Here is a 26,898-nt window from a genome sequence, read left to right on the forward strand (position 1 = left end):
TATATACTATATGTATTTATTTATTTATTTATTTATTATATGTAATAATGCTAACACACACGTGTGTTGGTATTAATATGTGTATTGTGCTTCGGAGCTTCAAGCTGTTCTTGAGATCGCATTGAATTCAATCTGTAGTTTTATTAAAGGGCGGTAGTCGTCGCGCCACGCATGCTCGAGATATATGAATCAAATATAAACAAAGATGGCGACTTTGGCTGTTGCGACTGTTGCCTTTGATTTCCATTAGAAAAGCGTATTGGATTGTAGGATAATCAATGTTTATCAACACAAATGTCGCACATGCGCAGCGCGACTACTGCCGCCCTTTAACTGTCATACTGGAAGTAACTGCAACGGATTCAGTTGGTGATAGTGTACCACTCTCTCCCGTCGTCGCGTCCAATATTCCAGTGCTATGGTTACATGGGTCAGATGAACAGAAGGGAGAGTATGGAGCACTGAAACGGGACGGGGGGAAACAAGTGCCGTGGTTATCTCGCTAAGAGACCTTGATGGTCTTATGGAAATCAAGTTCGTCTATCTTCTTGCTTGATAATATTTGTGTTCTTGACTTGACATTGGTATTTACTAAATACAATTCTGTTTGCGTTTTTTAATTGATTTACGATGAATTTATAATCGAAGGTAGAAATAATGTGTCCATATCAAATTATTTGTATTACTCTGAACCAATATACTGTAAAACATGTCTTTTTCGCGAATTTAGCGAGAGAACTGATTCGCTAATTCAAGATGTCGCTAATGTCTATATTATAAATTCAAAATGACCGAGGTTTGGGGATTTGTGTATGGAGGTGATAACTGCGCATTTGTTTTGGCACGCGACAGACAAGTATTGTGAAAACAGGAAATCAACGTTGACAAGAGAGATTCGCTAAATCAACATTTCGCTATTACGTCATTTTACCACAATTCGCTAAAATTGCATGTCGCTTTTTCAACATGTTTTACAGTATGCTGGACTACTGTGTATGAACCACGGAATTGGGATTCAGAATTATATAAATTATATTTATAGCAGACTGGGTTTCAAAAACAAAATTTTTTATCTACCTGAATGAGTCACTTGAGTGTTCCATTGTTAAACTGATAACAACTATTTTTTTTATTTATTCAATACACAGCTCAATGGGCAAACCCATTAACAGAACTGGAAAAAATAAACAATACATAAAGAAAACACATACATAATACATATACATAAAAATGACAAAGTAACAAAATTAAATTAAAAATAATTATACAGTACTGATTTAAAAATATATAAAGATGAAAAAATATCAATATTACATTTAAATGAAATATCATTAAATAATATAATACACCTTAAAAGTGACGAATGCTTCCTGCAGTTGACTGATCCACTGTCGGGTTTAAAAAATGGTTTGCGTCTCAAACACCGATTTGGAACATAAAAGTAAATATTAGCAAGAATAACAGGGTAGTCATAAGAAGAATTAATAATTTTATATAAAAAGTGAAGATCATAAATTGTTCTCCTATTAGATAAAAGACGAATGTTAAAAAGTTTGCAATAACATGCGATATTGCAATGCACACGTTACTTCCTACATATTTGACATATTTAGAAAGCCCTTTTTGATGAGGGGACCACACCACAGAGCCATATTCAAGGATATATCTGACATAAACAAGATCCAAAGAAATAATTGCAGAAATATCATTGAAGCTATAACAAGAACTTTTAATAAAACCCAGAAATGTTAAGGCCCTAGAAACAATATAATTGATATGATGATTATATGACAGGTTAGAAGTTAAATGGATACCCAAGTCTTTAATGATGGAGACTTTGATAGAATATTTATAGCTTGAAATATACGGTTTTTCTTAAGGGTGAAGGTAAAATATTTACACTTCTCTAAATTGAGTGATAGTTTCCAAAATTCGCACCGCTCTACAAACTTATTAAGATCAGTTTGCAAAGTGTGATTGTCAGTTGGAGATGTAATAGACCTATAAAGCTTGGTATCGTCAGCGCAAAGACTAATATTGGCAGAGATATCAAGGTGGGTGATGTCATTAATATACATAACAAATAACAAAGGCCCCAGAAGTGACCCCTGTTTTACACAAGACAATGCGGGAAACTATTTAGACATATGACCACCCAAAACTACTCTCTGCTACCTATGTCTTAGGTAAGATGATAACCAATGATATAAACTACCACAAATATGAAGTTTAAAGGCCTTGTGGAGTAGCAGTGGGTGGCACACAGTGTAGAGAGCCTTACTGAAATCAGTATATATGAAATCCACCTGTTGTTGTCAATAGCAACAGATAAAAAGTTAGTGTATTCAACCATATTAGTGGAGGTTGATCTATTTTAATAAAGCCATTACGATTGACAGTAATATTGGGGCTAATATGATTATACAAATAAGGAAAAATAACGGACTCAAAAATCCTGGCAACAAGCGGTAACAAAGAAATTGGATGATAGTTAACAACAGATTGTGAGCAGCCCGATTTAAAAATTGGAACAATTATTGGGACATTTCAACTGAGAAACCAGTATTTGGTTTTAGTTACCTATATCGTTGCTATCGATCTTTATTTTGTCAATATTAAAGTTGGTACCCTCTTTAATCAATGTGAATATAGAAGAAGATTCAATTTTAAACCGAATAACCAGTGTTCGTCGCTGCTTGACCATCGATAAATTTTATAAAATATACGAATAATTGTATATTTCGTAGAAAAATGTAAAAATGACTATTTTCAGAATGGTTTATTTGATACATCGAATTAACGTCAACAAACTATCTACTCTCTGATTGGTTTGATTATGTGGTGATAGGGTTCGGTAGCCAATCAAGCACAATCTTGTAAGTAGCTGCAGTTGGGGTCAGATATCTGCCGACAACCATATAGAGTGTTTGCATGACGCCCTCTCGTGTCAGAAATTGCCAGATATTGAGATACAAGTACAATCCAAACAAGCGATGTGAATAAAAATAGTAAGTTAGTTTATTGAAGAACGCACATAGAGCGCACGTCTCCACGCAGTAGTAAACTATACCACGGTGGTATGCCACAACACAGAGTGATATGTTGTACTTAGATTATGGAAAATGGCAACAAGTGGGCAGCAACATGTTAGGTAAGTAAACTTGCAATCAAATCCAGGTGAACGGTTATATTCCTTAGTAGTTCCGAAATTCTTTGCATGGTTTGCGATGCGTATGCCGATATACTTATTATATGTAAAGCTGCTTATGATTATGCATCTATATTCACTTAGCTCGATGCACGTGAATTATAACATACAGTACATATCACCGCTAACTTTATCAAATAATCGAATCGTCACGGTTGTCATTTTCTAAGGATTTGATCATTCTTGCGTAGCTCTACGAAAGATAAGATATATGTTCAGATATGTTGTGTTAAGTTTATTACGTGACAACAACTAGTACCTATACATCTACGGAATCATATGTCCACACAGTATTCACGATTCATAAGTGTAGAGTCACGCTATATTTATTGTCGCACGTGATTGCCATGAATAGTTTTACGGCGAGAAAATTAGCCAGCTCGAGGAGCTGAAAAAGCACGCTCATGGCCAAATTTACTTCCACCTGACACTACATGTCGAGCAGATACAGAATTTAGTGAAATGAATTATTAGAAAATAGAAATGTATTTGTAAACATAATATTTATCGTCGTTAACCTGGTTCCCAGTTGACATAGTTCTTTGGTTACCAGTTTCCAGCACCGAAGGTCAGCACAATGTCATATGTATTGTGAACTATTAGTGTACATTGCAAAGCGCTGATAATGGCTCGATTCACTGTCATACGAGTGTCGATGTTGTCATGCGCGCAACACAGGCCCCATTGTACCAAACTCTCACCTTACCACTGACTGGCCAATCACAGTCCAGCAAATCTAACACACCCCTCTACGGCCCACAACAACAACAACAACAAACGCCAAAGTATGTTCACCGACCTTGATATTAGATACGACAAAGTCACATGGTGGAGTAGGTATCAAGAAGTGTCAGGAAAGTTCGTAACCTTCACGTACGCAGACTGCGATCACATGATTTGATAATGTGTAGAAAAACTACATGTGTGCTCCACATGACACTTCATACTTACACAGTTTGGTGAAATCATCAGGCTAAAAATACTCGTGGTGAAAGTGATTAGAAACGAAGTCTTTAGAAAAGATAAAATAAATACTAGTCTATCCCCGGTTATCATTTTCAGATGTATATAATGTATATCAAGTCATTAAAAAAAAATATAAAGCTTGAACGATGATGGTTCACTTTTATTTATTGATTTACATGTGATTCGATAAAATAGAATTACGTTGTTGCACATGTCATGTCCGAATGTTTCCGATTAAAGCACCGTCCCACCGGTGATTAACAAGATGGCATCGCAGAGTGTGTTTTTTTCCGCGGTGTTTAACAGCATTTCATAGAATGGCGACGTAGGAGTAAATCGCCATGGTTCATAAAGCTGGTGGAGGGGCCAGTATATTTCACAGTATAGGGGAGTATTGTCGCTCGGAATTGTGACCGATTTTTCGCATTATTTGTAAAATGTGTGAAGCTGGGCTGGAGTATAAAGTTGAACATATTTTCTTTCACTAGCATGATATCAATGTGTGGTACATATCTTATTCTAATTGCTCCTTTGCAGAGAATGAAAAATCACCAAAAGCAGCGTGTCCAAACAGCTGACCATAGTTCCTCTATCATAGAGGGGCCGTGAGCTGACATATCTTTGACCCGATCAGAACTCTATGAAAAACTGAGAGATGATAAACCATTACATACATACACAATTATGACACTGTAAATCGTACTGTACTGTATTGTATTTTTAAAAGTTTTGAATTTGGCCCAACGACTTTGTTCTGTTCGAGAGTGGAATCTAAAAGTAATAAAATATACAGAATATTTATATCTGCGAGAGAGATTATAAACAATGAAATCTGGATGCTGCGAAACCCTGATTTGTATAAATTAATGTGCCAGTGTACATGTATATACTGGTAAAGCATTATGTAAATAACTGTTGATAAGTGTACACCATGTGATGATTGTGTGTGGAGTCACAGTGAAACCATGGACCCCGCCACGGACCTACTTGGTTATACCACGAGGATACTTTTTTATTTAGCGGGAATCCAATTTACCACTTTCTATGGGTTGGTTGGATAATGATATCACACCCTTCATCCAAGCGATTTGATTGGCTCACATTTTAATTTACATAATGACTGTCAGGTCGTATGTGATCACACCACCCGCGGCGACTGCATTATTTACATCGCGCCATTAGAGTTTTTTTTGCAAACGCCACGACATATACCAACGTTTTAACTTCAATATTAACAATCATTTACAACTGTAACTTTGTGGTGAGTATAACTATAATTCCATTGTTCTAAAAAAGCGATAAGTATACGTGATTTGTGAGAAAAAAAAAGATTTTTGAATGGTTGTCTGTCACGGCTTCTCGCGATTCGTGCACTGCTTTGAACTGTTGTCGCCTCCGTTCGTAGCCGGTTTTTGTCACAAATTGTCGATAATTACACCATGAGAACATTCCGAAACGAATTTTGACGAGGGAAAGCATTAGGAAATCTATATCGCAAACCATGTGTAACATAACATTGACTGAATGATATATCGTCTTGTCTACGAGCTGTCTACTTGTGTCACTGGCTGATCACCATACTGCACGATAATGCGCCGGGCCTAGCATGGCGCTGTTACTGTATTTTAATTCTATTCGATTCCAAATAGCCGAAGTTATGTCAAGTTACCCCGTAAAAGGTTTAATATGCCGCTAATCATTGACGATACTGTCATTTGTGATGTTTAGTTCTGAATTCAGGTAGAATGCGAATGAGTTATCCACGTTCTACGTGCTTGCCCTGGGTCTGGTATTTGAGGTCGACCGATTCAATTTCAGACTACGTAAATGAATTGTGTTTACGGATGGCATTGTTGTGAGTACATTGTGTATTTCCAGTTTGCTGATCAAACTAGTCTATTCAAATCGTTGCGCACCGTCTCCTTGAACGATGACGCAAATAATGAATGTCACGAGGGTTGTTCTGATCACATGATGTTGTTATGATTCGGATGTTATGAACAGGAAATTCTTTGCGATTTACTGATAATGTGGACATAGCTGCTCATAACATCAGATTCAGGTCATTTTGAATTGCAGAGCTTGACAGGGATATCTTGTCACATTACTGATCCCAATACGTGTATTATAATATTAACTTTATTTATTACACAACCAAAACCATCAGAAAGTTTAGTATTCTCCCTGTTATAGTATGATGACTTTTAAATCACTTAGTTAGTGTCATAAGTAAACAAATCTTATTATAGCGGCATGCTCCAAACCTGGGGCCTATCCCCAAAGGATTCACAAATTGTCGCTTTAAAATAATATCTTAAAAATAAATGTGAAAAAGTACACTATACTATGAAAATAGTACATATTAATTGTATTATTAATTAATTCTAGCATAATAATTTTTATTGCATGATATAATATGCAAAATAAGAAAATTACAAGGAAAATTAAATACTGAAAAAGTAGCGTAATTGAAAATTGTCGAGTGTATAGTTGCTCTCTGTGAGTTTCCATTGCCAAGATATTTGGTCAACCAAAAAATGCATTCTACTGATCCTTGCTTTGTACCATTGGTCCTTAATAAGACCACTGTGCAGGTGAAATTAATGTGGACATTGTAATAATTATTGAAATGCTCAACTTGGTCTCATCTAATTTTTTGCTAACATTTGTCTTTGCTATCTGTCATCAGCATTGTGACAAATACTGGGGAATACAAAAACCTTACTGATACTAATGTGGCTGCAGGCAATAACATCATTGTTTATCATATACCTTGTAATGCCCTACCATGTAAAGCTATGGGAAACTCAATGAACAAGTGTGCAGTAATTAATCATGTCTGGATCTGTTTGACTATATTTGGAAGATTATTAACTTGCCAATTGCACCTATGTAAAAAATACTGCTTTTATATAATTTTAATATATATTATTATATAATATGAATGGAGACACCTTAAATATAGAATATTGTATGCTCTATTAGTAGTGCCTATGTAAATTACAGAGGTGTATCAATCGGCAAAATAAGTGATGTTTTGATGATGAACATACAACAAAAGCAAATTTTTGTTTAACTGCGTTTCCGTTGGAACAAATACAGTACTTATAGTTATCCGTAAATAATGACTGAGAACAAATGCTTTGTATTAGTAATTAGTAAGTTATAACACAAAAAAACTGTTTGAGTATGCACTTTGTCTATTGCCTTTAAAGCGTCTAGATCATATGACTGTACTATAATTAGTTCATGCACTTTGTGATATCTTTGTCGTATTAAATCTCACTACACTTATGTTTGTTAATTGATATACCTCTAAAAATATCCTAAAGTCTGTAGGAGTGTTTGTAACTATTTCTTTTAAACTTGGTTTAATTAATGGAATTTAAAATACTTTGTTTTCGCTATTTTCGCTGAAAGAATGATTCAGTGAAAATAAAATCCAGCGAATTTATATTTTACATGGAACTCGTCAAAAATCAGTGAAATAAGTTCCATACAAAACACCCAAAAAGTCTTTTCAGTGAAGCTTAATTCCAGTGTTTTACAGTATTTGATATATTCTATGAAGCATCAACATCATTTTGGCAATGGTCCAAGATGTACAATCATTCAATTAGATTTCAGACTACAAAAGTTATTCTTTGAAATGCCACGACAGTAAAACACATTCGTTGTTCACTTTTCATATCTGAAAATTCATTCCTACAATCTGTTCACCTTCTGCATTTCAAGTCTGAGACAACCACCATTTCTTTTTTTCATTGCAGTATAAAATCCTGTTTGTGTACTTTCCAACGTATTATAATTAAACTCTAGCTCATATTATTAGTATTTCAACATTTTTTTAAATGTAAACTATTTGAAAAAAAGTATTTTTTGTCAAAAAAAAAAACATTTCATGAACAAAAACTTGATTACCCATTTGTATTGACTATAAAGGATATATTTAACTTTATTTCATTTAAGTCATTACTTTTAATGTTTTTAAAGATGTTCGCTTCCATCTCTCCATAAAAATAAAAAAGTGATGTTCCCTCCATTTTGTAACCTGACCTCTCTGTATTAAAAATAAACTCACCCTGTCATGATGTCAGAATGATCAATGGCTGAATGGAAATGTACTGCAGAATGACCTGAAAATGTGAACTTTGTGGAATTTGTTATGGTTACCAGCTGCTAAAAGTCTCTAATCTACTTACTGATCAGTTGATCTATGGTCAAGGTTTGTAATAATGAAATGTTGTTTTAAATTAACGATATTAGTTCATCCAAATTGTTATTGAAAACAACTCAAAAACACTGTTTATTTATTGCTGATACTGAAATTCATTCCTAAATTACATTTAGAGAACATTACATTTTAGGGTTTTCTCAATTTTGAATTTGTTATGCTGCTGGCTTGTTGATGTTTGGTATATTCTATAAGTAGATGATGCACATTGTAATGTAGGTCAATACATATGTGTAGCATATTTTGTGTCCCTAATTGTTAATTATTTTGACGTAAGAACATTAGTAAGTGGTCTCACTGCTGTGTATTTTTACTCTGTTAGCTTATGCCAATTTGACTATTATTTGAGTATTATAAAACAAAAGACCTGCATATACCTCACATGCTTCACAGAGAAATTATCCTATTTTCATGTGTTAATTATATCTTACAACACTATTATGTTTGTGATGTGATGTGATGTGATGTGATATGGTTGATACATTGTACACTAAGGAAATATAGCATATATATTTTGGTGGTATATTATTGTGCACTTCTGATATTAGACTCACCGTATGCATGTACGATAAATATTGATCTTGATGCTTTCAAAACCAACTTCTCAATTTGAAAATTTGAGATTTATTGTGTACATTACAGTGGAAATAGTTATACCCGGTATATGTCTCTGTTCCAAGAATTCTATACATTCCTGTAGCAGTAGTGCTGTCAATTCTCGCTGGTGTGACGTAATAAATAATCAATTAGATTTCCATTTGTTGTTCTGTGGAGATGTTTGTGTGCCGGTGCACGTCGTGCTGTAGGGCTAAAAATTAAAGAGGCCATCAAGGTAATTGTCTTGATACCTTACCTGACTGCCTAGATACCCTACTTAACTTTCTTGGTCTCATTAAGTTTCAATGAAACCAAAGAATTTTCAGCATATTTTGCCTCCAAAATGGGTGACAACCTCTCAATTTTGAAGTTCAAGTCCTGTTGTTGTAATTGCATTTGGCTGTGAACAGTCAACAGTTGCATGCCTGCATTGCATCACATGTTCGAATTTCATGTAAAGAAACAAGGACTTTTACACACGTTCTATACATTGCTGTGAGTCCTATATCTAGCAGGACGATACACACCACTCGTTAACCTTTGGTAAATTGATAAGGTGATAAAGTAACATGTACAATGTGAGCTGATCCTAAATCAGAAAAATCTTCTTGGTGTCCTCTGCAGTGTGCCCAAAAATGAACCCCCCTCCTCCCAAAGTTAAGTCACCTTGTTGGCCTAATTTCTTTTGTATTTACACTTGTTTTGTTTATAAAATGTGAATTTCATTTCACCAAATTACAGATATGAAGATGTTTTTCAAGAGCATTTTATCAATGTATGATTTTCTGTTGCATTGATGATGTGCCAGTGAATTAGCACAGTTGCATCACAGCAAAATTTTGTGCATCAATGGCAGGTCATACAATGTATGCTCTCAGGGGAAGTACATTTGTACCAGTCCTTTGTCCCTTATGAACCAATCAATGTCTTTATATGTTATGGTAAATATCAAGTTGTGTGGTTGCGGCAAAATGTTCCATTCTTTTTTTTTCTATCCATTTTTAAATCCCTAAGATCCAAGCTTAATTATAAAATTTTTTGAGAACTGATAATGAACCTTTGAGCTTAGTGAGGCATGAGACAACAATCTGTGTAGTGTGTATTGGCATGGAAAGGTCTATAAAGAAATGACCTGCATGCACCTATCTTTTGGTTTGTGGCTTTATTACTCATGCTACTATTTATAAAACACTACCAGTATGTAACTGACTATGTGTCATACATATAGTCTGTATTGACAGATAACTGTCAGGTGATCATAGATTATTTATTAAATAATTCTGTGCCAGTTCAATAATGTATCTTCCTAAATACACAGAAGTGCTTGTAAACCAAAAATTGCATTTATTATTTTCTGGATCATTCTATTGTTTTCACAAAATGATCTCATTACATTTGCTGTGTTGACACATTTTATCAGAGCCCCTATTGTTTGAACCAGCAATAATGGCTGTGTATAGTTTGGCTCCAATAAACTCTTGGTGTTGAGCTCTGATAGGATTGGGCCCTGACATGGCTCTGACTGTGTAAATGCATCAGGCCCAACAAACAGGGCCCGACAACTACGCATATGTTGCCACACTGTGTCAACAAATGTAGATGTACTAATGGTAGCACCCATGATTGTAAAAATAAGAGCTGCTTGACAGTGACGTTGGGCAATAATCATTCGCTGTGTCCTTGCTCGTTTTCTTTGAGCATATATTCAAGGAAAGTATATTCTCTGTCGCCCTGACATGCATCATGCCATGTAAACAAACAACTACACAAGCACAACACAAAAATAGTTTTCAGCCATGTTATTTTCATACTTACCGGTAGTACTGTAAATTGAGTGTCTCCTGTAATCGGTGGAAGGAGTAGTAGTTCGTCTTTGATAGAATGTTGTTGTGTAAACGTAGCAAATATATTGATAGTACTGCATTTGTACAACATGTTTGAGAGCTGTTAAATGTTTGATTGCTGAGTGTTTTCAATGTATGTAAACGTTAACTTTCGCCACCAGAAATGTTCACAATTTGTTCAAATTACTTTAGTTTAATCAAAATTGTTGTCGAATGAACCTTAGTGAATTTCACTACTGCAAAATTTGTTGTTGACAACACTTTGTCTTGTGAAATTGAAGTTGTGTTTACTGTACGTCATTGTTAAATATCTCTATAACAAGCAGTGTACTAAAACAGATCATTTAATTATTTTCTATTTTTGCAGGTTGGTGCAATGCAAACAGCATGAATTACTTTGGTAGATTTCTATCCAATTTTAAAGACTTTTACAAAGAGATTAATGCTGCTACTTTGACCGGTGCAATAGATGTTGTTGTGGTTGAACAAGAAGATGGATCCTACTTATGTTCCCCTTTCCATGTCAGATTTGGAAAAATGGGAGTCCTACGGAGTAGAGAGAAAGTTGTAAGTACTACATTTAGAAAGAGTTCCTTTTGTACCCCTAATCCTAACCTTACCCTTACCCTCCAGCACTCCCCATTTAATTGTACATGCCCCTCCTAAGGACATCTATAGTTATCTAGAAGGGGCATATACAAATTAATTGGGTAACTGGGAGTGAGTGTTCGGGTTAGGGATGGGGGGTAATTGTACATGCCCCTCCTAAGGACATCTATAGTTATCTAGAAGGGGCATATACAAATTAATTGGGTAACTGGGAGTGAGTGTTCGGGTTAGGGATGGGAACTCTTGCCCTACATTTTCAGTTTTGAATGAAATTATAATTTATTTTAGTTGCATGGGCATATACAAATTTGTTTAAGATGTGAAGTGTCCTGATTATAAATGCCCTTCTACATGTGCTGCCTGTATTGTCTGAATTTTGAATATCAATAACTCATTTGTTGGGTGATTCAGGTGAAGAACGAGTGGCGTGGTTTTACAGATGAACATGAAATTGTGAAAACCATCTTTGCAATTCTTGTATATACTCCTATTACCGTACTCGACCGCGTTACCGCCCAGGGGCCTCAACTCAGAAAATCATGATTTTTTAGGGGTGGGCGCTTACCCGAGCACCCCCCTCGAAAAAGAGTGCAAATGAAAAATTTGATTCATCAAGTGACAGATTATGTCTTTGAGGAAAATCAAATTACGAAATTGGTTGAGTCGTCATTGATTTTCACAATGATTATTACAATATTAATTACGTACCGCCAGAATTTACGAAATTAAAAACATTTGAGTCTGTTGGAACACAGTCGAAGTCAAAAGTGTCATATTATCTCCACTGACGAAGGTGTTGGATCGTACGCAAACTCTCAATGAAAATCACTTTCCGCCATGATGCATTTGCAGATTTCACCTGCAGCGGCGTCCTTTGACCTAATGGGTCAAGTTGGTTATTAACCAATCACAATGCTGTGTTGTACTGACGCAATTCTTCGGAAATTCCCGAAGACTTTCCGGTAACGCAATGCGGAAGTGAATTATCGATGTCGAAGTACGATCTGTTGGAATTGATTTCAGCGAATAAAGTACATAGTTTTTCCAAAAAACTAGTAACTAGCCATTTTTGACAGGTAAACTGTATATGGCATGAAATATTTACCGCATTTTACTTGTATTAACATGTCATTGTCGAAGCGTAGTTTACGCACGGTTACCGTGTTCTACGCATTCACAACATATTCACAACGGTCGATATCCACGCTGTATCATATAAAAAACGATTACCAAGATTCGTTACGCAAGGCCAAGTTTTAAATTAGTTGCATTTTGAAGGGGTGGGCGCTTTGCCGAATGTGACCCCAAATATAAAAATTGCGCAAAAGTGGGGGGTGGGCGCTTGCCCGGGCATGGGCGCTAACGCGGTCGAGTACGGTAATAAAATCTGTTTTTATTTCTCTAGGTTGACATAGAAATAAATGGACAGCCTGTTAAGTTACATATGAAGTTAGGAGAAAATGGTGAAGCTTTCTTTGTGGAGCCAACGATTGGCGAGGTAATTATTACTTATTAACTCTCAGGCTTTCATGAACAATATAACTTATTTTCAGTTTTGATAAAACTTATTATGAAAAGCATCTGCTCCAGGTTTCATTGTGTATAATGCTAAACCATACTACTATTAAGATACAACTTTAAGTAGTGAAAGTTCAATTGCATGGATTACTATTATTATTGTTGATTTATTTCTGCATTGACAGGTTCCTGAATATTTGGCCACTTCTCCCATTCAATCATATGCCGATCTTATGGAAGCTGGCTTGAAAAAACTCAAAGAAGAAGCTGAAAAACAAAGTGCTTCGGACAGTGAACAAACACTAGACATCACTGAAGTTGTGGAAGCATTAAAAGAACCATCAGAAACCTTAGAAAATAATAAAGAGGAACCCACTAATATTGTTGAAGTGACTATCGACACTGGGGATGGCACAACAAGAACTTCACATGTGGATATCAGCACTAGGGGTAGTGTGTCAAACTTATCGGAGATAGAAAATAGTATAGCATGTAAGCCTTCATCACATAAAACTGAAGAAAATACTATCTTCATCGAAGATGAGACTAAAAGCAGTAAGAAAACCAAAGTAAGAAGGAAGAGAAGAAAGAGTGGGAAAGGAAACAAAAATCGACCCATACCTTTTGAACGATGTGATAGTCAGTCCAGTGTGTCGGATATTACAGGTAGAAGTGAGCTATCAGAGGAAGACATATTTGATCTTGAAATCACATCAGACGAAGAAGAGGACGCTATAAAAATGAAACCATTGACGTCAATGCAAAGTACAAATGTAGTAGAACTTGGTGAAACCATACACTCTGATGAGGAGGACAAATTAAAGCAATTAGCATCATACCATCCGTACATTCCAGATTTTCATCCATTCTCAGATGGTGATATTACACCACATATGAGGTAAGAATATTCTAATCTGCTTCAGGATGGATGGCCCACTTTCAATTAAAACACCTATTTTGAGGAAGATACACTGCCATATAAGTAGGTTTTCCTTTATGTAGGCTAAGTCGCCATCAACTAATATTCTTGATGGCACATTAGCCATCCCCTTTTCTATAAAAATATTGATGTTTACTGCTGCACTGAGGATCTCCAGAAAATACTGTACATTCCATTCCTAGTTGCTTGGAAGTTCAGTGACACCAGGCACTATACAAATAAAATACATTGAGCTGTCAGGTCTTACCTTTTGAAAATGGCTGGAAAGCAAAATATGGCTCTTCTAAAAGTACTGAGGAAAGTTTTTTCAGCTTCTCTTGGTGAAATTTTGCGAAAGTGATCATTCGCCCTAAATCGAAATGTCTGGGGTGTGAGTGATATTATACATTGTAAACTCCATGCTGTGTGTAATCTTTTTTAACAAATTGACTTTCATTGTATCTGTAGCCCTATAATGAGTCCGAGACCAGGCACACCTAAAAGTGACACAGAAGCAGAACTACATCGTCTTGATTCCAGTCTTCACCAAGAAGATGAAGTCAAATGGAACTGGGGAGAACTGCCAGAGGTAAATCAACCCTGCTGAGTATTTTGTTTGTGTAGAGCTGCAGAAAGATCACTTCAGCACTACTTAATAGAATTTGCACTTTCGTACTCTGAGAGAGTAGTTTTGTTAAATTATTCTTCTCAATTTTGATCCATACTTCAGAATCCTTTTCATGGTTTACTTACAGCATGTGAAACTGACAAAACAACATTCCAATGAAAAAAATGAAGCTGACAAAGCAGATGAAGCAACAGAAGGAGACAAATCCACAACAACAGAAAGTCCTGAGGAAATAGAAGCCAAACAGAATAAATCCATGCTGGGTTCTATGTTTCAGTTTATGAGAAGGACAAAAAAAATTAGACATAGTCAGAGTATAGAAGGTGGTATCTACCTAGAAGACATCAATGATGAATTAGATCCAGAAGTCGCTGCCTTGTATTTCCCTAAAACGTAAGTTGTATATTACATTACCACATGTGTAACTTGCTTATCACCACACTAATGATCACCTGGCAGATCAAAAACCCATATCACAACAGTGGGGCGTCGCATACTGCTAAACATTTTTTCCCTTGTAGGCAGTACATTAAAGGGGAACTAAATAGAGCCTATTTTGGTGTTTGTATTTATTAAGTTATGTACATTGATTATAAATTTGAAAAAAAAAATTTAAAAAAATGATTATCTTCAGAGTTATGATGATTTAAATATTAGAAACCATAAACCTGCGAAGGACTTCCGTTTGCGCCATCTTGCCATCAAAAAACGCCCTCATGAGGTATAAACAGGTAAGGTAACAAAGCATGATGACAAAATAGTATTTGATTAAATATAAGCAACTTAGGGAGCCATAGTTGGCTGGACTGGTGAATTGACTTCGAGTCTAGGTTGTTTCGACTTTTACGTTAATGTTATTTCCAAGCGTATCAACATACAAACATTATGGATGTGCGATTGATCGAGACAGGCATTTTGTTTTGATTTTCGTCTAACTGTCTAATAAATGCTGTTTCCAGTACTGCACTGTGCGGCGTGCAAATTATTCAAAGTATGGATGCTGGAGTATGCAATCTTGAGTTCGTAGGGTGGTGGTGGAAACATTTTCGTCCATGTATTCACGGGGCTGCACTGGCAAATCATGGGACAATTGTCACAGGAACACCAAGCAGATTGTTCACAGACTTCCATGTAATTTGAAATAAAACTATCATCCGAACAAGGGGCATCGTCGACGATATACTCTCATCACTCACACTGGACTGATCTGAATCTTTACAGTATACCGTACTTCCCTGATCATAAGCCCGGAGGCATGAACACGTAATGGAAAAGTAAGGGATGAGCTTGTACTCGAGGACCAACTCAGAAAAAATGATTTTGTTTTGGGGTTAAACACTGTAACCATCTTGCAAACAACGAAAAATTATCCAAAAAAGTTATTCGTTCACCACGCCGGGCTCAGGAAAATAATACTTATTTTTGAAAAAAAATGCGTCATTGATTTGAACGACACTTACAATGAAGAAACAAACATGTTCATAAAAAACACACACATTTTAATACAATACGATTTACATACCATCTGAATTTACGGTGAAATAATGGGTAGGGTCTGTGAGGAAACAGTGGCGAAGGCATTTATCATTATCTTTGTTTTGGTATGTTTTTCGATCGTACGCAAACTCTCGACGCAAAGCAATTTTCCACCATGAGGTTTTTCAGCACGATTTGACCTGGAACAACTTCCTTCGACATAACAGGTGATGTCTTTCATTAACCAATCAAAATGATGTGTCGTAATGATGAAATTTTCCGATTATTGACGATGATTTTTTAATGCAATGTGGAAGTGAATTACCGCAATGTTAAAATACGATCTGTAGCACTGATTGCAACGAAAAAACGATGATTTTTTTCCCCTAAAAACTTGCGATTCGCAATTTCCGAAATATAAATGACGATAAATAGTAACTGTGGGTAAACTGAGTGTGGAGGAAGAATTTAAACACCTTTCTCGGTCGCCAACATGTCTCATCGTTCAAACCCTTAGGCCTTTCATGATAGTCTCAAAGTAAACCATGCCCAATAACCAGGTACACGACTTAACGATCACATTTTTGGCTTTTCGAAAGCTACTACTCAAAGAAATAGGGATTACTCCAGAATTGCAACATCGGTGTTCATCCTGAGTAAATGACAGAATAGAAAGCATGCAAACCACGTTGTGTACGTTTACCATGCACTCTGAAATTAATGCGAGTTTTCTCATAAAACTAAAAGCATGAACCAAACTACCATGCCATTCACGATTATTATGAAATGAAACACACCTTTTACACGCATATTATAATCGTGAATGCTCTCAACTCGATAAATACCAAGTAAAAAATATAGGGATGGGCTTCATACTCGAGAGGGACTTACGATCGGGGAAGTACGGTACTTTAACGCAATTGGGCTTTCACTCTCAGAATACTGTAGTTCAGACGCATAAGGCTCTAACCTAAGTTTTAAAAAGCACATTGTGCATATAAAAGTCAAGTTTATACTAGTAGTACACAATGCTTGGCAGCATGAACGGCTATGTACAATGGCGTATACGAATGTGATCAGATACTAAAACGTCGTAGCTTTGAAAAGTACCCGGATGTTAAATATGTTCGTTCGTTATTAATTCCCCTCTTTGAATGGCCTCCATGGTGTTTAATTGCAAGCACTTCAAATGCCTATCCAAGCTACAGTTATAATTAAAACAAAATTAAACCACTGCAATATTATTTCGAATACAGTTTAAAATATACACAACTATAAATTAAGGCCGCATTTAGGTTCGCTTTAACTACAGATTGTGGTTACATTTTGGCTAGATTATATGTATATTTGTGGAGTTAATTAGTCTTTCCAAAAAATTTGTGAAATTAACAAAATTCTGAGAAAATTAGAGCAATTATATTATCACGAACAAGCAAAGTTTCGCTATTCTGTGCTGTGGAAATATACATGCCGTAGTAGCACAAATCTTTAAATCGATATAAAATTCCAGCGATAACCACTTGTGTCTGCTGACGCCAACCTAAAAGAAAGTATCATGGGATTATATATTATATATCAGTACTGAAAGCAATAGAATCTTCAGTTCTCTAAATAGCCATATCTGCATTTGGTCAAAAACATATCTGGCCGTTGAACATTATAATTTACCCTTATTTAGGATGAAGTTTGTTACCAACATTGGCACGTTCAAGATTATTGGTGAACATTTGAACACTTGGATGCAGAAGTGCTATTGCATGTGATGGAAATAGGATCCAGTCACTAAATGCCATATTTCTCTCATTGAATTATTACTAAACTAAGAAAAAAGATGTATAATTATATTGTTATCACAAGAATACTGCACTCGGGCAGCACAGGATCACATTGACCTCCGCTACATGTTTTAACAAATCATTCTGTTCTTTGAATAGCTTCACACTTAATAATTTGAACTGTCAATGTCATATCTATAGGTCTCTACGAGTTGACAACCAGATACGACCAATCAAAGATGGAGATAATGATGATGAAGACATAAAAGATGAAAATATTAAAGATGAAGAGCATGATTCAGACAGACAGACATCAGTACAGTCTCCTAACTCTATCGATGGTGGTGCAAGTAGTATTGATAGTGGACTGGAAACACAAACTACGTTTGAAGATTCTAGGTAAACTTAAATGTTTAATTTAGCAACTGGTTATGGTGTCATCTCTGAAAATTAAATAGCCATGCACCATGATTGCGACACAAGTCTATAGTGCTTTAAAATAATTTATTTTAGTTGGAATTAATTTTCCTTGAATAGACTTTTTTGGTGTTTTTTATGGAATTTATTTTCACAGATTTTTGACGAGTTGAATGAAAAATATAGAAAAAAAGTATATTCACTGGATTTTATTGATTTTATTTTCACTGAGTCATTCTTTCAGCGAAAATTAAGTATTCCACAGTAGTCTCCTCAGGATAATCTAGAAACCGTTGTCTCTATGTCAAAAACACTTTTTCATAAAAATTAGTCTACCATGGAATAACATAAAATTCCAATTTATTATGATTGCTCCAAATTTTAATGAAAGACGCAGTCACTGACCTCTGTCTATGCTTAAATCAAACATTTCACCATTAAACTGAGGCAAGGTTTATTAAAGCGGGTATTGATATTTTTCTGTATAGCCTCTCGTACTGTCATGACAAACACATTGTTGTTGTTTTTCCCTGTTGATCTGTGTTCTTTTGTCCAATGAAAAAAGTATCATGACTCAACACCAAGCATATCCTTAACATGCTATTTACTGGACGGACTAGAACTACTGACAGAACTAGTCACACTATCCCATATCACTATGATCCTTCAATACGACTCGTGGGCTCATACTGGTTTTCTTTTATGCAAAGAATAATGCTACCCACTGTTGTTGTACATATTTTTACCTTTAACTGTTGATTCCAACACTATTTGCCGAAGAACACTAGAATCAACTTTTTAAAGTGTAACTGAATTGGGACAATTACTTTCTTTGTGTGCAAAATTTATTTATAAACAACATTATGAAAAAAAAACAAGTGAAAAATGTACATAAATTAAATGAACGATCAATAATAATGTTCTGGATAAGGAAACGCCCACGTCCAATTTCTTGGCCGACTCAGAACGAGGCTTCAGCTAGAGAACCTAATTAGCATGCAAGGGTGATTTGTGACGTCACGGGGGGAACTTGTCATCGTTTCACAATGGCCGCTATACGCATGCAGTGCTCGGAAAGCGACACGGAATCTATCTTATCATCGTCTGACACTAACTACATTAAACCAAAGGTACGTCAGCCTTTAGCCGTCGCCTGTTAACCTTTCTGTAACGCAAAGGCAGTATTGTACTAACATGCATTAATACAAAGCTAGCTTTTGAGCGGTACTGTATGCACAGAAATTCCTCGATCACCCTGAAAGTTCACTCATTAGTATTCCTCCTTGTCAATAAATAATATTGCATGTTGTTACACTATTATTCTTCTTACTATTGCATTCGCATGTATACTTACACTGCATCTCTAATTTTCTATCTCCTTGTTAGCCTGTTAACTGCATCCTTATTACCAAGGGGTAATAGTAGCACTATAGCTTCATGTACTATTGAGGAACCAGGGTAGGTTTGACTATATCTACTAAATGTTGCCCATTCTATTTTGGTTTGTAATGTTATATGTCATACAGTCAAAGTTGGTGCTTTGTCGTCGTAGATTTAGAATATCAGTAATCATGGGTTGTTATTACCTCATTAAATGAAGTGGAAAATGTCTGTCCTTGTTGTTGTTGTTGTTGTTAATGTTGTGTTTGTTGTCATCTCCATGAAACCTTTTTTGTCGTTAAAATAACGCAACGAATTTTATGTGATTTTTGTTTTTCAAAATTGAATATTTAATTATCCAGTTTGGGCAACAAATCATTTGTTGAACATAAATGCTTATTTATACACTGCTGATCATGGGAACCAGATATTAGTATGGTAGTACAGACAAACCTGTCTATAATGACCACCCAAGGGATCAGGCCAAAGTGCCCACTTTCTGTGAAGCTTAGGCATATTTTAGTCAAATAGTGGTCTGAACGGGGCATGTATGAATAAATTAGTGGTAATGTGAAATAAACAAACATATGATGTCAAAGTTTGTTTTTTTGACGCTGTAAAAAAAAGCCCCGTCTTGTCTAAATTGAAAATGTTTTTACTATCATAGTTGTCAATGATTGCTGGCAGTTTTACTTTCCAGTACCGCATAACATCGTCATTGACATCACCACTTTCACCAGTCATAGTACTGAAGCCAATGCCATGACTTCTCCTAAACATTCCAACCGCCCGTTGGAAGCCTTGAAACTGCTGACTTTCAGATCTTAGGCAAATGATAAGGCCCTTTCTTGCATCATAGTCATTATTTGGGATTCTACTGGCTTTGGAATCTTTAAAAACCACTTCATGTCAGTTCATTGATCTCTTCATTGCCAGTCTTTCGAATTTTTCTTTTCTATTCACCGGAAACGTTTTCATCATAGTCTATCTCAAACTCCCCTTTCCGATTTAAGATCGGTTGAAGGTTTCTTATGGGTTGCTCGTCCCATCACAAATTTTTCAGATTTAAATTTTTTTCAAAGAAATTTTTGTTTTTGCATAAGCAGTTATTTTTACCAAGTTTATAGTGCCAGAGATACAAATGTGTCAGTCATCTTAGTAGTATTCATTGTCATGCATGGTTACGCACTATATGCAACTACAGTCGTCCAAAAAATGTAAACAAATGAGAATATCCACTATCTAAAAAAATAATAGGAGATTGCATGTAAATTTGAAACAAAATGATAATCAAATTTACAAAATCTATCACTTTTCAATAAAACTTAGTACATAGGTGCTCTGGGATACTCTACAAGCCTGTTTATTAATTGGTTGAAATATGTGTATGTTAATTGCACAAAGCTTTTCCAAAGATATCTCTATTTACCATATTGTTTTCACATCTCGAATTGCAGAACTATATTAGTTTCTAGGCTATGTGTTTCAAAACCTAATGTTTAATTGACTCCCATGTGCGAAGCACAAAATGGGAGTCTTTGCAGTTAGTGTGTCTGTATGTGTGTATGTGTGTATGTGTGTATGTGTGTGTGTATGTGTGTATGTGTGTCCGACTGTTCCACTGCTATCTCAAGAACCATACATCGGTTTTTGATGAAACTTGGTGCATAGATGCTCTGGGCCAATGCGCAGATTTGATTAGGTTTTGGTAAAAATCCATGCTCGTTAATTACCTAATTTGCATGATAATTAGCTAATTTTTAGCTGTTTATGACTGTTCCACTGATATCTAAAGAACCACTCATTGGATTTTGATGAAACTTGGTACATAGATGCTCTGAACATATGCGCAGATTTGATTAATTTTTGGTAAAAATCCGTGCATATTAATTACCTAATTTGCATGATAATTAGCTATTTTTTAGTGGTTCCATGACTGTTCCACTGATATCTAAACAACCACTCATTGGATTTTGATGAAACTTGGTACATAGATGCTCTGAACTAATGCTAGGTTTTGATTAGTTTTTGGTAATAATCCGTGGATACTAATTACCTAATTTGCATAATGATTAGTCAATTTTCGGTTTTTCCACTGATATCTCAAGTACTAATCATCACATTTCAATGAAACTTGGTACATAGATGTCATACGACACTGCACAGACCTGATAGTTTTTATGGTAATATCAGTACATATTAATTACCTAATTTGCATAATTAATTAATTTTCAGCATTTGATATAAGTAGTTAGCATTACATTTCAATGAAACTTGGTACTTACATACTCAAGGACTATGCAGAGATTGATTGTTTTCGATAAATATTTGTGCATATTAATCACCTAATTTGCATAATTAGTTAATTTTCAGCTTTTCCACGGGTATCTCAAGTACTAATCATCGCATTTCAATGAAACTTGGTACATAGATCCTTTAGGACTATGCAGAGACCTGATTAGTTTTAGGGTAAATAATTGTGCATATTAATTACCTAATTTGCATAATTAATTTTCAGCTTTTCTACTGATATCTAAAGTACTAATCATCATATTTCAATGAATCTAGAATTATGCAGACCCAATTAGTTTCCGGTAAATATTTGTGCATATTAATCACCTAATTTGCATAATTAACCAACTTTCACACTGATATCTCAGGTACTATACATCACATATCAATGAATGTACATGGATGCTGTAGGACAATAGACAGACCTGAATAATTGTGGGTTAAAATCTGTACATATTAATTACCTAATTTGCATAATTAACCAATTTTAATCTTTCACACTGATATCTAAAGTACCGTAAAAACTCCAAAATTTCGACTGGTTTTAAATAATTTGTGTTAGAAATGTGACGTGTTTTTAGAGTCAAAATTAAGGTGCATTTTCGGACGGTCGAATTTTTCAGAATAGAAATCAGCAAAAAAAAATGGGGATGATAGACAGTGTGCTTCATTAGTTTTTAAAAAATGCAATGTCCGTCAATTGACGTAAACTTCCTCATGTTTCACGGTAAAAGCAAAGGTCGTGGCCGAGTTGTAACTCAAAATCTAAACAAAGTCATCAATCAGTGAGTATTATGACAAGCAAAACAAAACATCAAGACGCGGAGAAGAGGTCAGCACAAAACTAATAGGTCAAAAGACAAAGCTGTCTCGCACTACCTAGGAAAACTTGCGAATGTTCGAAGTACAGGTACCCATTGGACAAAAGATACATGGAAGTTTAGCAAACGATCTCCCCGACCCAGTGCAATGTATCCGGTTAGAATCAAAGCTCACGTGTCCCTTATTTGAGCACCGTACCGGTGATTTGAGGGACCAAATTCTGCCGTAAATTCGCCCTTGGATTAAAAAATATAATGGGATTTAAGAAAATAAAATGGGACTTTTAAGGTGTATTTTGGCGTCATTTTTCGGACATTTCAATCAATCCTGCCGGCTAAAATAGAGTCTAAGTTTTACCGTAGTCATTGACGTCTGTCTATTCAAGAGTACACGTGTATGATTTTTATCGTGACTAGCGTGAGCAGGTAAGCTTCCTTTCGAGAATGAGCTGTTATCACTGTGAACAATGTTAAATTATTCTTCAGATGACCAGTTTATTTTTTAAAAACAACTAATTTTTTTATTTAAAAAAAATCATGCCGTTTTCGCATCATCCAGCTTTTTGATTGGTTAATTAGCGATTTGACCTATTTGACCTAAGAGAACATGGCGGATATCCTACAGCATCAAACGTTTATACGAGACCGGAATCATTCGCTTACGATGAAACTAAGTTGACTTTTATTTGTATTTCATAACCATTCAACAAATTTATTTTGTGTACATTATTATAATCACTACTGAGTACAGTAATAATCAACAATTCAGAAACGCAGCATGCCGAGATTTTTGTGTTCGTTTTTATTTGAAACTTCGTTTATTTAGAATATATTTTCGTTACCAATAAAATAAAAATCTCTCAGTCAATCAGAAACCCGGATTCATGCCTTTCAGGAAGGTCCCGTTTGAACGCTCACATCGTTTTTTTTTTCGTTTGGGGGAAAACTAAAACTGGTCGCAATTTTCGAATAAGAATGAGTCGGCAATTTTTAGTGGAGTCGAAAATTTGGAGGTAAATAAAACACCGAAACCCAGCAAATAAATAGGCGGTCAAATTTTTAGAGGGGTCGAAATTTTGGAGTTTTCACGGTGCTAATTATTCCATTTCAATGAAACTTAGTACAAAGATGCTCTAGGACAATGTACAAACCTAATTAATTTGGGGTAAAAATCTGTTCATATTAATTCCCTAATAAGCATAATAATTCATAATTTTTTGGTTCTAATCACATTTCAATTAAACTTGGAGACATAGATTTTCTGTTACATTGCGCAGACCTCATTAGTTTTACACTCAAATCTGGTCATATTAATTTTCTGATTTGCATAATTAGTTTTCAGCTAAGTAATTTCGAATTATATTTAATGTGTCTCCAATACTCTCAGCACATGGGAGTTCTTTCTAAGCTTTCTTTGATTTTAAATTGCTACTGATTCTGCTGGCGTGATTGAAATACATGTAATAATTAACTTCATTAAGGCTTAACCTGGATGGGTGAACTTTGAAAGAACTGATTTAGAGTCAATGACTTAGTTATATGTATGTTATAAGGTTGCTGTGTTCTGACTGGTCATTTACCTCCTCAGATGAGTTGCATAGTAATGAAGGCATTCATTACTTTATATTTACATGCAAGTGTGTATTTTCACTTTCCCTAGGGTTAGAGGGGAGACATTATACATTTGTTATCATTGGAAATTATTTGCTTATGCACTTGTGAAGTGAAGTGGAAGTGTGTCTATTAATTTGTAAATACTCAAAACCTTCTTGTATTAACAAAGCACAATATTTAGTTTAGGTTTGAATTCTGTATATTCGTATTACTTTAGACAATTCATAGATTTTCTACAGATATCTTCAGTACCACTCATCAAACGTTAATGAAACTTGGTACCTAGGTGCTCTAATTTAGTGGGAATCCATGCGTTTTATTTTAATTACCTAATCATAGGTGCTCTGAGATGAAAGCACATATACTACAATCAATTTTATTCTTATAGTTTTCTGTCAGTATTATAAAATAAAATGCTGTGGATTTCCTTCACATTGCGCATCTCAAAGTACAGAGCTGTGTTAGCCAATTGTCATCTGGTTTATACCATTAATTTTAAATATTCCCAATTTGCACTTCATGGCTTCAATACACACAATGAGTTCTTTCTATGGTTTCTTTGATCTGTATTAGTACCTTGTAAAATGAAATTGAATGCATTGGTTTACATACATGTGCATTTCATTATCGCAGATTCTTTTGAGAGTGAATCTCGGTTACATATATATATTTATTTTTGTATTTAAAAAGATTATAATATGTAAATATGCAGTGGAGATATTGCCCATCACGATGATATACCCTGCATTTATCAGCTTTGTATCAGGGGGGTTGTCAAATCCTGGCAAGGGCTTGGAAGAAGGTTCAGTAGTAGTATTTACCTGGTTGATTTGGCGTTTTTCATGTTGCACTATGGTTTAAATTCATTGGTTTGTGAAGGAAACAGGCTCTTGGATCTTCTCAGGTCTGTTATGCCCCTTCTCAGATTTAAATGGTCCCCCTTACCTTAAAAACTCTGTTTTATCCTGTATACATTCTGATGTATTCTCAACTTTAGTTGGATATGTTTCTATCATGTCTGAACCAATCTCTGTAAACCTTAATGAAACCACCTCCTGTCTGTGATTCAATCCTAGTGGTTCGTTTTAGTTTATGCTTTGTTAAACTAATATAATATTATTATTTTAATTTTAGTGAACTACTAGATGATTTATCAATTTCTCTCTGTGGTGGACTTTCAGAAACAGAAGAGCCTGAATTAGGTATGCAAGAGATTGATACTTTTAGTAAATCTGTAAACTACATTTTGTTTTACTTTCAGTTTAGTGAAATTGTTACAGTACAGAGCAACAGTTCTTTTAATTTCATGCATTGTTTGTTCAAATACGCATGATTCAAGGTGTTATTCAAGATGAAAATCATAAAATTTCTCAATGCCAAATCTGCTTCCAACTTTATACGACTTTGAAAATTAACAATATATTGAAGAATCTTGTTTAGGGATTGGTCAGTTACTTCAGCCTTGAGGGGGGCGGCAGATTCCATTTTGCCAGCTGTAAATCTCAGTTGACCCACCCCTATCAAAAAAAAAAAAAGTGGGTGACACCCCCCCCCCCCCCCCACATTGTATTTTAAAACATGCTGACCCCCCCCCCCCCCCAAAAAAAAAAAAAAAACCATAGAAACATTAACAGTTTTGGCTCTGACATGATTACAAAATGTATTATATGTGCATTGAAAATATCATGGTTTGCCATAATTTTGACATAATTTTTAGTGTTTGCATTTACCGTACTCAACCGCGTTAGCGCCCAGGGGCCTCAACTCAGAAAATCACGATTTTGTAGGGGTGGGTGCTTACCCGAGCACCCTCCTCGAAAAAGAGTGCAAATGAAAATTTTGATTCATCAAGTGACAGATTACGTCTTTGAGGGAAAATCAAATTACTAAATTAATTTGCGTCGTCATTGATTTTCACAATGAAGAAACAGAAATGATCACAAAAAATATGCACATTTTATTACAATATTAATTACGTACCACCATAATTTACGGAATTAAAAACATTTGAGTCTGTTGGAACACAGTCGAAGTCAAAATTGTCATATTATTTCCACTGACGAAGTTGTTGGATCGTACGCAAACTCTCGATGAAAATCACTTTCCGCCATGATGCAATTGCAGATTTGACCTACAGCAGCGTCGTTTGACCTAATGGGTCAATGTTGGTTATTAACTAATCAGAATGCTGTGTTGTACTGACGCAATTCTTCGGAAATTCCTGAAGACTTTCCGGTAACGCAATGCAGAAGTGAATAATTGATGTCGAAGTACGATCTGTTGGAATTGATTTCAGCGAATAAACGACATGGTTTTTCCAAAAAACTAGTAACTAGCCATTTTTGAGAGGTAAACTGAATATGGCATGAAATATTTTATCGCATTTTACTTGTATTAACAGGTCATTGTCGAAGCGTAGTTTACGCACGGTTACCGTGTTCTACGCATTCACAACATGTTCACAGCGATCGATGTCTTTCATATCTTATATACCAGGAAAGCTTTACACTCGAAGCACAGTCTGTGCTTATGAAAACAAAGGAAACTTTGATTTTTGCTTAAATTTGGTATTTTACAGAGCAAAATATGCATATTTAAAA

General features: G+C 35.3%; 1 protein-coding gene across 2 annotated transcripts in view; it reads left to right on the plus strand.

The window, feature by feature from the left end:
• The first annotated feature begins 3,084 nt into the window (after window positions 1–3,084).
• Window positions 3,085–26,898, plus strand: part of LOC100369049 (phosphatidate phosphatase LPIN2-like) — a 33,983-nt gene continuing 10,169 nt past the window's right edge. Inside the window, exons 1-8 of one of the 2 annotated variants that reach the window (XM_085507858.1) lie at window positions 3,085–3,151; window positions 11,217–11,416; window positions 12,864–12,956; window positions 13,162–13,874; window positions 14,364–14,484; window positions 14,651–14,916; window positions 17,976–18,173; window positions 25,433–25,500. In XM_085507858.1, coding sequence (XP_085363984.1) covers window positions 3,100–3,151; window positions 11,217–11,416; window positions 12,864–12,956; window positions 13,162–13,874; window positions 14,364–14,484; window positions 14,651–14,916; window positions 17,976–18,173; window positions 25,433–25,500 — 1,711 coding nt within the window. In that variant the 5' untranslated portion in view covers window positions 3,085–3,099. Of the gene's footprint in view, window positions 3,152–5,305; window positions 5,436–11,216; window positions 11,417–12,863; window positions 12,957–13,161; window positions 13,875–14,363; window positions 14,485–14,650; window positions 14,917–17,975; window positions 18,174–25,432; window positions 25,501–26,898 lie in introns of those variants that run through there. The other variant, XM_085507857.1, reaches the window with a different exon arrangement.

This window comes from Saccoglossus kowalevskii, chromosome 14 (assembly GCF_978046115.1).
Source record: "Saccoglossus kowalevskii chromosome 14, keSacKowa6.1, whole genome shotgun sequence".
Classification (NCBI taxonomy): Eukaryota; Metazoa; Hemichordata; class Enteropneusta; family Harrimaniidae; genus Saccoglossus; species Saccoglossus kowalevskii.